Below are 13,124 nucleotides of genomic sequence, written 5' to 3'. Positions count from 1 at the left end.
CTAAATTGGTTGGGTTTTATGTTGTTTTGGAGATTGGTTTGTTTCCTCAAGCCTATTTTTGCATTATAAGATAATCGGGACCTTTGTTCATGTAATTTTGTATTAACAGCATAATACAATTCGTACCGTATACCCCCTCCAGAGGGGAAAGGGGGGAGAATGGTACGCTCGTGGCTTCTTAAAACACTCTTCGCAGCAGCACAAAGCTGTAACCGGCGCATTGGCTTGATTTGTACACTATAAATATTTTTGGCCACATTCTCCATACAAGTGGATCCACTGTGCATAGTGACCTAGCCAGTTACCCATGTAATTCGATTGGTTGTTTTGGTGTTGGCTAGGTTTTTTTCTCAACTCAAGATTTAACCCTACAATGCACAGTGGTGGAATTTACATGGGAAGGCGTGAACAAATTACTTCTAAATAGTATATCGAACTGAAATATTTATAAATGGTTTCTCGTGGCCTAAAAACACTCAAAAATATTGCTGTCCTAGGTCCAAGTCTTCGCGCGGTTCCATTAAACGAATCATCCTGAATCCTTTTACCAACACATTGTTTAACTGAATTTGCTGAAATCCGGTACCAGGAGTTATTGCATTGTCAGTATTGGTCCATGATTTGGTATACTTCCATAAGATTTTTATATCGATTTATTTCGGCAGATGTCAACCAAATATAAGCGAATATGTTTTAATAATGAGTTCAGACCACCACCCCTTTAAAGAAATGTCATATGGGTCCACTTTTGACCACAGCCTCTATATAGGGTTACCATCCCTTTTTTAGTACTTTATAATATTTAATCACCCTTTTCTGCAGAATTCTATGTAATAATTAGACAGCGGAATCCTATGCAAATGCATATATGGTTAGGAAGGTCGTAGACAAAATCTGATTAGACAGAAACTCGTTTTATTACAAAATAAAACGAATTAGGCCAAGAAATTTGTGCATATTTTGCATATCGTGCATATTTTGACATATTTGTACATATCTGCATAAAATGAGCATATGCAAAACCATATGCAAAAATATATTCAAGGATTTATGGTCTAAATATCCCACCGAAATGGCTGAAATTTGGTATTAAGTCTTCGTTAGGGGTATGCAACTTTACAACTGAAATCTATCCGCATAGGTCCACGTCTTCATATAGCCCCGATAGAACGGTACCTACCGATATTCGGTATTTTGAAAGTTGTAGCCTCAATATCCCACCGAAATGACTGAAATTGGTTTTTAGTCTTCGTTGGGGGTATAAATCATTCCACCTGAAATTTGTTGGCACAGGTCCACGTCTTCATATAGCCCCCATAGAACGGTACCTCCGGATTTCTGGTATTTTGAAGGTTGTGCACTCAATATCCCACCGAAATGACTGAAAATTGGTATTTAGTCTTCGTTGGGGGTATAAAACATTCCACCTGAAATTTGTCGGCACAGGTCCACGTCTTCATATAGCCCCCATAGAATGGTACCTCCCGATTTTCGGTATTTTGAAGGTTGTGGCCTCAAGATCCCACCGAAATGACTGAAATTTGGCAATTTGTCTTCGCTGTGGGTATAAACCTTTCCACCTGAAATTTGTCGGTTTAGGTCCACGTCTTCATATAGCCCCCATAGAACGGTACCTCCAGATTTCTGGTATTTTGAAGGTTGTGCCCTCAATATCCCTCCAAAATGGCTGAAATTTGGTATTAAGTTTTCCTTGGGGGTAAAAAACTTTCCAACTAACATTTGTCGGTTTAGGTTCAGGCCTTCATATAGCCCCCATAGAATGGTACCTCCCGATTTTCGGTATTTTGAAGGTTGTGGCCTCAAGATCCCACCGAAATGACTGAAATTTGGCAATTTGTCTTCGCTGTGGGTATAAACCTTTCCACCTGAAATTTGTCGGTTTAGGTCCACGTCTTCATATAGCCCCCATAGAACGGTACCTCCAGATTTCTGGTATTTTGAAGGTTGTGCCCTCAATATCCCTCCAAAATGGGTGAAATTTGGTATTAAGTCTTCCTTGGGGGTAAAAAACTTTCCACCTAAAATTTGTCGGCTTAGGTTCAGGCCTTCATATAGCCCCCAGAGAACGATACCTCCCGATTTTTGGTATTTTGAATGTTGTGGCTGTAGTTATACATTTCTCTATTTTATTGACTTGCCTGAAGAGAATTTTAAATAGAAAAATTGTACACACAAACATTTTTGTACCTATTATTGAAATATTTGTTGTATACAAAAATATGTAAAATGCATAAATTTTGCATATGCAAAAATTTATGCATTTTGCATATGTCATATGTTTCGATTGCAATGTAATCAGAAAATATGCCCAGTCCCAAAATTTGACATAAATCGGACCAAAAATAGGGGTTGCATAAAATTCCGCTATCAGTAATAATGTATTTGGTTCTCAGTGCGGGGAAAATCTCCACGTTTTGGTGTGGTCCAACATTAGGGTGTCCCAAAAAAGAAAAATTATTTATTTGAAAATGTTTGCCTTTTTAGGCGAAGATCATTTTTTAAGATTAATTTTTTAATTTTTTTAATCGAGCTTTATGATCTATAATGCAGGTGAAAAAGGAAAGCCGACGATTCGAACCCACACACTTATTACTTGTTAATGCGAATACCCCTAAAAAATTTTCCTTTCTCTTTAACGAGTATTCAATTCGGCTCTAAGTTACCATGACAATAGAAATCGCTAATAGCACAAAAAACATTATTTTGAACATAAATTTAGTAAAAGATAATTACTTTAAAATATTCAAAAAAATTAAGAGGGTTGGCGTTTTTTTTATTTGGGATGACGACTTCTATTTTGTTTTTCAAAATAGTCAGGCTTAATCCCATAGTCGTTGTTTTAATATTTTATTAAAACAACTTTAACAACTTTTTTCCCACTAATAAATTAAAGTTGTTTTAATAAAATATTAAAACAACGACTATGGGATTAAGCCTGACTATTTTGAAAAACAACATATTCAAAAAAATATAAATTCATCACATAAAAACCGGACTAAACTTTTGGCCATAAGTGCTAAAATCTCAAATGTCCTCAAAAGTCTAAACCGTTTTGAAATCTACAGATCCTTGGCTTTTTTTTTGCACTAGTGGCGATTCTTTCATATGCTTGGAAAGTAACTAAAACTTTAAGGAAATTCATACATCTACTTTAAATATTTTCATTTTGACCAATATTATAACTAAAATATTTGGTAACCCTTGCAAATTATAGGAATTGTTATAAGTAGGAAAATGAAGCTTAATAAATTTGCTAAATCATTCAACTTAAGTTAAGTCGTGAATAATAGTCATTTGTTTCAGAAACTCGCTTATAATATAAACATTTTTCTCTCAATTTAAAATAATTTTTTTCTCCAAAATTAGTCGTGTTTGCCTTTTTCTCCTTAAGAACCGCGAGAAATTTGAAACGCTTAGAAGCGATTTGCATCTTTAAATTTTTAAAATGATGACGTGAATTTTTTTAATTTCCACTGTCAAAAAATTGTGAATGTCGAAAACATGACAAAAATTTTAACGAGTATGTATCAATTTGACGGAATAGGTATATTCCCAATTCTCACTAACAATATTGGGTTGTTTCCCTAGATAAATAAACAGGAGCTGTACCAGTAATAAGCAGTGTTGTGTATATTGGGCATGGGTTGTTGCTATCTAAACGACCAGTCAGTAGAGCAACAAAAGCAAAGTAGCCACGAAGGTATTAAACGAAATATTCGACACACTGAGAAGGAAGTTCTCTTGTGGCCTAACTGGTGCTTGCACATAGGATAAAGATAAATTATCAATTTACTGTACTATTTGATCTCTTTGAGTAAGAGCATCCTCGAAGGATTCTACTAGTAGATTCCCCAGGAACGTAAGGTTCTTATGAATCAACTCTAAATAATAGGGTTCAAAAACGTCTGTCTAGACGATTGCCTCGTTGATGATATCTTCGAAACCATCGGCTCATCTCATGGGCGGCTTGAATCTCTTAGTTTATCCACACACGCGTTTTTAGAGGCCGTGGGTCGCGATTAGAAGAGGACGCATGTCGTGCTGTGAGTAGTGCGAAACGAAAAACGCCGTGTTTGTGCGTGTCGTTGGCTGTGCGTGTTTTTTGTACATCACGATTTAGCACGATCTGCACGATGGGTCACATGGTGCTAAATTTTTAGGTTCAAAAAAAGCCCCCTTTAAAAGTAGTGTAAAGAGAACATACTAAACAGGAAAATCACCCTGCTTGTTACGCAATGTCAACGTGAATTTAAAACCGACAAAAAAACACCCAAACTGTATTGCAAAAATTACCAAATCTATGGTTTCTCGGAGAATTCCCAAAGGTGTCTTCCTTAATGAGTTGTCTATCCACATTGGATATTCATTGGAGCTTTAATGAGCTTAGTTAACCAAATATTAAGGCTCGGCATGTTCCACTCTAAGGGTACTGGCTCCCCCATTTTTAGTAAATTTTGATCCTTCATTGGAGGATCTTTTTCGAGTTTTTTTCTTAAACTGGACCCAAAAATTTTATCAGGGTTGATATCAGGATTTTGTCCCGAGGTTATTATCAGTTTAGTGTTGTTATATTAAATCAGCAATTTACACAAATAAGATTAATACTCGTATGTCATGATCTGGCCTTTGGAATCCCAGCAAAATGTTTGCCTCCAAAGATGCAGTTAAATGATATGTACAAGTGATCTGGATGTGCATCAAATTATGCATTTTCACTGATGATTTTTACAAGAGCGTGACTACTGAAAGATGCACTCCAAAGCACTGCATTTTAACTAACCCTTTTGCACTGCATTTTAACTGACCCTCTGGCACTGCATTTTAACTGACCCTTTGGCATTGCATTTTAACTAACCCTTTGGGGTAGAATAGGAAGCAGTCCAAAGCACGTGTTTGGTACAGGCATTCTGCGGAAATTGTGCAAGCCATTACAAAATATGCCAGAACAAATAAAATGCATTTATTATTTGTGCAAAACAAAAATATTAACAACTTTATTACATTAACACAAATTATGAAAATTCTCCATTGAATTCAATCGCAAACATGCGTGTTTCCTCCGCTTGCATTTGTTCCAAGCTGAACTGTTTTTGCTTCATTTGCTAAATGGGTTGTCTTCCCATCACCAGTTAAGATTTCGACACGTACTCCAACAGCACTCCATTCGGAAATTTTCTTCTGGTGAGTTGCCGGAAAAATGTTCACAAATTAAATATTATTTAAATGTTAAATATTATTTAGTTTGTATTAACAAATGTTTGGACATGTTAACACGCTTATCTCTTTTTGGAAAATGAAAGCCGCTGCCTGTAGAGATGTACAATCTGATTTATGTACATATAGGGATCTCTAACAACTGCTAATAAAATGTAGCGAACGGAGTGCCTTTTTCACGACTCCATTTGGACTGCATCCGGATGCTGTTAAATTGTGAGGAATTGGAGTGCCTTTTTCACGACTCCGTTGAACTGCATCCGGATGTTGTTAAAATGTGACAAGTGGATGTGATTCTTTGGATTGCATCCAAATGCGGTTAAAATGTGAGGATTGGAGTGCCTTTTTCACGACTCCGTTTGAACGGCATCAAAACATGCCGTGATAGAAGCAGTCTACATTGCACTACTTCCAATTTATTTTGCTGGGATGGTGTAAGTTGAAGTTGTTTGAGCTTTCTCGATCCCTTTTAATGACTTTCAGAATAATATCTATTAATTATTTTCTAATGATTTCAGTGGGGATGTCTTCCCAATCATTGTAAATTCCGTGAACCCGATTTCGCACACTATTTTCCATGGTAAAGAATATAGTACCCAAAAATTCGGTATTCCACCTTTTGCAGACCGGGTTTAATTTCCATATTTTATGGGTTTTGTTGGATTTGGCGCACTATTTTAGATTTATTATAATAGTAGAGGGTAATATCTATCCATTTAGTAAAAAAGAAGTCATTCCAATACTATTGAGAGAGGAAATAGAGCTCTGTTGTAGGTCGTTTCAATATACTGCGCTGACGGCCTATTTTTCCCTATACTTTCCAGAGGTGTTTTGATGTTTTCAAAGCCAAAATCAGACTTTTTTGCATTGGTCCATTATCCAAAAACACATATTAAGTCAAATATTCATTCTTTGCATGCTTGTCTGTGGCCGATTCATAATTTTTTATTGTTAATATGGTCTCAAGCGTTTTTTACCTGAATGAAGACCCTCTATGACGGTTTTTTTATCACTGAACTTTATGACATTCAATACTGTTAGTCCATTATTACCCGCAAAAGTCATAAAAATGCATAATGACAAAAATTTCGTATATGGACTATGTATATTGGTCCACTCCTTCGGGTACCTCCCACACCGTTACGACGGTAATTTTTTTTTATGAGATAATGGCAAATCCGTTAAAATTGCAAATCCGCAATATAACTCTTGCAGGGAGTTTCTGATTAGTCCAAACATATCGCGTCGTATTACTTAATCCATTCATGTATCAGCTTGGAATATGGACTATATCGGTCCCGTTCCTCGGGTACCTCCTACACAAAATTTTCGAAAAGTGCAGTTTAACAGCTCATCTCGGATCGTTTTGATTTTTTCCAAAAAGTTCTTGCGGACCCTACGGCACCAAGTGTATTGGCTGTGAGCACGAAAACTCTCGCATGGATCTACCGATTCGAACCAAATTTTGAACTTCGTAATGTTTTGCCCAAACTTAATAGTATATGTTCGAAGATGGGCCATATCGGTCCACTCCTTCGGGTACCTCCCCCACAAAAGTTCAAAATTTGTCTGTAACTCTCGAAAAGAGCAATCGATTTGGTCTTCCAGATATAGATCGGGTTCGAGGATGGACTATATCGGCCTACACCTTCGGGTACGTCCCACACAAAACTAGGAAAAAGTGAAGGTTAACAGCACCTCTCGGATCGTCTGAAAATTTTTTCAGCAGCTTGTCTTTGCGGTCCCCTCTACGACGGTACAATTTTTTTCTGGGGCAAGTGCATGCTTCCTTAGATAATGTCCTAAAAGCTTCAAGAAACCCTAACGGCACCACCTAAAATGGCACATCCGCAAGATAGCTCGCACAGTGACTTTCTGATTGGTTCAAACTTTGAACACCGTATTATTTCATTCAGTTATATATCAGCTGGGAATGTGGACTATACCGGTACTGCCCCTAGGGTACCTCCCACAAAATGTTTGGGAAAAGTTCAGCTTGGGGACTCGTCTTTGATCTCTTTGACATTTTTGTAGAAGATTGTTTTCACGGTCCCTATTAAAGCGGTACAATTATTTAGCGGAGTAAGTCCATACTTCCTGAGATAATGACCAACGAGGTCCAAAAAACCCCTGCCGGCACAACTAAAATGTCTAGATAATTCTCTAAATTTTTCAAAAATTTCTTCCAAACTTAGTTTAACGTAATTTAATATTTAGAGTTCTCTATAAATCAGAAGTTTGCCTACTAAAAATGTTTGGTACATATGTATATGTCAATGATTTTGTATAGCCCCACATTACGGTACATACCAGATTCCACGTATTTTGAAGCAAACTCGTGATACAAAATCAATACATTTTATATACGACCGAAGCTAAGAGTCATATCTCATCATGATTCATATTAATACTAACTAATAACTGCCACAGAGGCTATTGCAATTAAATAGATATAAGGAAATATTAATTAAGATCTAACAAAGAGTATTTTTTCTTGAAACCCTTTCTTACATACAACAACAACAAAAATTTATACAAATTATAATGTTCAATTCAATACTTACACCAAACTGTAGCGGCCAGAATTACAATGGCGACAACAATTAAGCCAATATTTGACAATAATTTAACCATGAAGGCCGATGACGTATTGAATGGCTTACTGGAGCACTTCTGCAGTGTTGTTGATCCAAGGACAGGAATCTGTAATAAAGTGAACGAAGAAAAGAGAATAAATGAGTATTTACTGGAAAAGATAATGTCACTGCAATCAGATAAGGTGATGGTACACTATACGATACCCATAAGATTCAATGTTCAATACAAATTAATTCTGTTATGTCCAGCGACCCTGGGAATTGCAAAAGTCAATGAAAACGAGGAGGAAGAGGAGCTGGAGAGGGGTATTTAAAAAGTAAAAAGACACACAAATTCTTTTTTATGAAATATGGCTGGTAAATAAAGAAAATTCAACCAATAATCGAAATGGTAGGAACACAAAAAGTATTAAGGAGAAAGACACATGGACTTAACTTATCCTTTGACTGTATAAATTTATGTCATCGATTAAATAAACTTCCGTTCGGTATTGTCCTTTAATTTCTGTTATCGTTTCGTTTTGTTTGTTTGTTGTTTGCTTGTTCTTTTTTCTCTTTCTTTTTTTATGTTGCAATACAAATTGCATGCTTCCGTTTCCGCCACAAAAAGAAGAAGAACAACAACAGCAACAATAATGACAACAAGAGAATACCAACAAAGGAATGAAAGAGACAGAGAGAAAAAGAAAATGCAAAAAAATAAACATTGGTAATAACAAAGAAATTTACACAGTGCTGAACACTGTAATAACGAATGCAACTTCAACCAAACGGTGGCTGTAGTTCATCTGAAAGGGGGTGCCAGCTACTATGAGAAGATCATTTTTGGCGGGGAGCATTTTCGCAATAAGTGGTATGGTGAACTGGAAATCACGCGCGTACTCACAGCTCAAACAAAACAAATACCCACAACAATCAATGAACAGTACATTCATCCTTACAAAAGCTGTTAACAGGCAGGTCCTATGGCATAGGAGGGTCGCCTAAAAATTTCAGTCTGCAAATAATACAACAGCCAGTTAAATTGAATTTGTCCCCGGAAGAGCTTATATATTTCAGTATAATCTTTATAAAGAATTGAGTATGTAGAAATCTGGTGTACGTACGTCCGAAATGACAAACACATTAATAAAATATTTTATTGGGGGTGTTACTGTAGTTCGTGGTTGTAGTTTCCGGAAAAAGTGGAGCGATAAAATCCATCTTCGAATTTGATGTAAGTTTCGAAGAATAATTAGGATCGATATGCAATGATTATAGATGGGAAATGGGTAAATACTCAAATGGTAAATACCCATTAAAATGGGTAAATTATTTACTAATGGGTAAATACCCAGAAATTTGCCCAATATGTGGGTATAAACTATATAAATTAAAATCCCCCAATTCGATATGCAAATTACAATTTATTGGAAACGGGGCGGGTTAAAAATGACCAATTTTGGTCCATATTCATAATATTGTGAATGCATAAGTTTGGATATTTGAGAACTTTTAAAGCCGTTGGTTGAAGTTCTCCTTGAAGAAAAACAAAAATGCAGGACCGAGAACCAAATTTTATCATATATCTGATGGCTTAACCCACGATTTCAGTTGATAGTCTTGAGATTTAAATTTTCTCGACAACGCTATAATTTCTGCATTCTGCGTTAAAAGTTTAGTCCGCGTAGTTAAACCGATTTTTTGTAATTTATTGATTTTCTGACAAAATAAAATTTTATTTACCTAAATAAACACAAGTCTATACTTCTTAAATAATAGCTCAGCATTGTGCACTTAAATCCAGTTAAGGGTCACGTCACTGATCTTGTTGCAATTTTAATAGCTGGTTGTCTTTGTGATCGCGCCTAGAACATTATAATTTTTTGTGGAAGCCAATACTTCCTAAGAACTTCTTCTGTCATTTACTAAAATGGTATTTCTCTTTTTTTAATTGGGGATCTGTCTAAACGACACTTAGGTTATCTAAATTCCCTCATAGGTTGAGCATATTTCGCTGTCGGCTAAGCATTTTTATACCCTTAGGCTAAAGAGGACATATACGACCAAAAATGTGCCTCGTCGAAATAAAGATTTCAAACCCCAAGTATGTTTGGATGAAATCTGTTTCAAACAATTTGGAGTTGGTTTAGCCATGTCCGTCCGTCCGTACCGACCGTCTGCACTAACATCTCCAAAAAAAACCTGCCGGTACCAACTAAACTGGGTAGTACTTAAGATAACCCTCGAAGGGAGAAACCGATTTGGTCCAAACGTTATACATCGTATTATTTCTTACAGACTCGGATTATGTCGGAATATGAACACTCCTTCTGGAACCTCGCAGACAGAGTTTGGAAAGAGTGCAGTTTAAGGACTCATCTCGGATAGTTTTTAAATTTTTTACAACATGTTGTGCATGCGGTTCTAGTTAAGACGGTACACATTTTTTCGGGAGCAAATCCATACCGGAGAAATTGATCCAAAAATTAAAAGAAATCCCTCTTTGACGTCAGTAGAATTGTGGTTGCTTCTTCTCCTTAGGTCCGAGGCTGAGGGTATATCTCTGTTGGCACAGCTGACTGATGCTTTCTTACTTGTTTAGGTGCAGTTTAACGGCTCGTATCGAATTGTTTTGATATTTTCCTTCCTGAGATAATGTACCAAAATCTCCAAAAAGCCTGCTGGCACCAACTAAACTGGATGGTGCGTAAGATAACCCTCAAAGGGAGAAACCGATTTGGTCCAAACGTTGTACATCGTATTATTTCATACAGCCGAGAATTATGTCAGAATATTGACTAAGTCGCACCAATCTTTCGGATACCTCCCACACAAAATTTGGAAAGAGTGTAGCTTAAGGACTCGTCTGGGATCGTTTTTAAATTTTTGGCAACATATTGTGTAGTCAGTCAATTTTTCCTGGGCAAATCCATACTTCCTGAAGAATTGGCCCAAAAACTCAAATAACCTTTATAGACATCAGAAGTATTGTGTAAGTTTCTTTTCTTTAGGTCTGTCGGCACAGCTGACTGATAATTTCTTACTTCCTGAGAAATTCGCCCAAAAACTCAAAAATCCTCTATAGACATCAGAAGTATTGACTTTGTTTCTTTTATTTACGGTCCGAGGCTGAGGGTATATCTCTGTTGGCACAGCTGTCTGATACTTTCTTACTTCTTTATAATAAACATAAATTTAAAATACCACAAAATGTTTATGAATTTAAATGCAATTTTCCAAATATATGAATTCGCCAGAAAACGAAACTTTGTAAATTTTCTTTCCATACTCTGCTTCTATGTGTTCATACGCCCATACTCGTACATACATACATACTTGCGTGCATACAGTGGATTTCATAAATATTCGGTATATAATTTGTTATAGTAATGAAGCCTGGGTATTTCATAAGGCTGTTTAGCAGAAGAATTCAAATACACTAAGGGCCATTATTACATGTGTTCTTTTACTATCTGATGGATTTGAAAACGCAAAATAAACCAATTTGGAGGCATTAAAAATATAATTTTTACATTGAAAATTAATGCCAAGAAGCTCCTCCTTGAAATTCAATCGTCAGTTTTAACTTTAAGTTAAGCGGAACGCTCTAAATCTGTTCGGTAAATCCAAAATATAACAAAAGAAGACTTGTAATAATGGGGGTAAATGTTTTATTGACAATATATTTAAAACTTGTATATTTTTTTTATATTGGGTTTTGGTTACATCATATGGGAAGTTATACACACATTATTAACCAAATATTTATTGCGCTCACTGTATGTGCATACATATTGTTAACTAGATATAATATATTAAGATTTACCAGTGTATTGCTTTTTTGTTGTTTTTGTTGCTGCAAAGTTTTTGGGCAACAAAGGCAGCAACTGAGATTACAAGGACAATAGTCAGCATATCAACCAGCCAATATACAAAAGCAAACACTGACTGACCGACTGACTGACTGAATGGGCCAACCAAACAAGAACACACACATACACACTTACATACACTCGCATTCCAAAAACAAAAATCATTTTTGTTCAATTCGTATCTCTCTCTATAGAACGCAGCAAGTGGTTAACTTTATTAATCGAAAAATTTTGTTTGTTTTTTCTTTTCTCTACTGTCTGTTTGTCCGTCTGCACTGAGCGACGAGCAAAAGAAAACCAAATTACACAATATTGATGAGATGAGATGTTGCAATCTGGGCTAGGGTTAACGCAGCGGGATGAAAGATGAATGAAATGCGAATAAAATGGATATTGTAAGTTGTGGCCGATTCGCCATAGTCAGTCGTAGCCACTGCAGTGGCAGCAACTAACTACGTATTGGTTGGTTAGCTTGCTCTGTGTTTTGCCAATTTTTTTGTTTTCGTTTTTGTGGTGATGTTGCAAGCGTAATGCTTGTTGGTCGGTCGGTCGATTGGTTGGTGCTGCGGCATGCGGCAGACAAAAGAAAGCACAGAAACTGATGTTCAGGGACATATTTCGAATCACCGAAATCCTTTGATTGTCTTTCTATAATAAAGTTCCCTTTTGTTTGAGAGCTCTACAATTCCCGTTTGCTGCTGGTACCGGCTGCTGCTCCCTCCCAACTATCAGTCATGGCTCAGTGACCGACCAAGAAGTCTTTGCAATTACATTTCATTCCATTTCACTTCACAGATTTGGAAAATGGTCAGCAACTGCAAAGGGGAAACGAATCATGTCTTTCGTCTGTGTCATTGTGTGTGTGTGTGTCTGTGACAAATTTGTTGTCATATTTCCTTGAACACAAAAGGAGAAGAAACAACCAACATGAAGAACAGTCAGGCAGGCATTGCTGTGATGGACAACATCAGCAACTGGACAAACTGCTGCAGTTGCACCGAAGTGATTTGTCTTGGTCTTTGTATGTCATCCATGCCCCAATTATATTTAAATTGAATCTTCTTTTTTTACATTGTAATTGCAATATTTAGCAATAAATATCGTCGTCTTGGTAGTGAAATTTTTGCATTTGTAGGTCACACAAAATATTTCAAAATATTATCACGTACGCAAATCGAAACAAGACGAAAGGACATAAGGGGATTATGACTAAAACCATAATAGTTAGACAAGTCTATGGAGGACAATAGAGACACTATGAATTGGCATAACCAGTTGCATTTTTGAGCATTTCGAAGAATTCGGAATAAATAAACAACACAAATGAAGCTTGTTATAAAGGAAGAATGATAAATTAAAAATCGGAGGATACAATTGCAGACAAGAAATTAAAACGTAACCCCAAGATAAATTCCATGAAAATAATGTTAGTAGATTA

The 13,124-nt window shown here is 36.3% G+C and overlaps 1 protein-coding gene across 1 annotated transcript in view; it reads right to left on the bottom strand.

The window, feature by feature from the left end:
* Gp210 (nucleoporin 210) overlaps positions 1-13,124 on the bottom strand; it is a 246,615-nt gene that overhangs the window by 49,063 nt on the left and 184,428 nt on the right. Inside the window, exon 22 of the mRNA XM_073992963.1 lies at positions 7,800-7,938. Within this exon, the coding sequence (XP_073849064.1) occupies positions 7,800-7,938 (139 nt within the window). The remainder of the gene's footprint in view (positions 1-7,799; positions 7,939-13,124) is intronic.

Source organism: Musca autumnalis, unplaced genomic scaffold (genome assembly GCF_047663935.1).
Source record: "Musca autumnalis isolate F117 unplaced genomic scaffold, ASM4766393v1 scaffold_5, whole genome shotgun sequence".
NCBI lineage: Eukaryota > Metazoa > Arthropoda > Insecta > Diptera > Muscidae > Musca > Musca autumnalis.
Note: the sequence above shows the minus strand (reverse complement) of the source record. Positions and strands in the feature narration are given on the sequence as shown.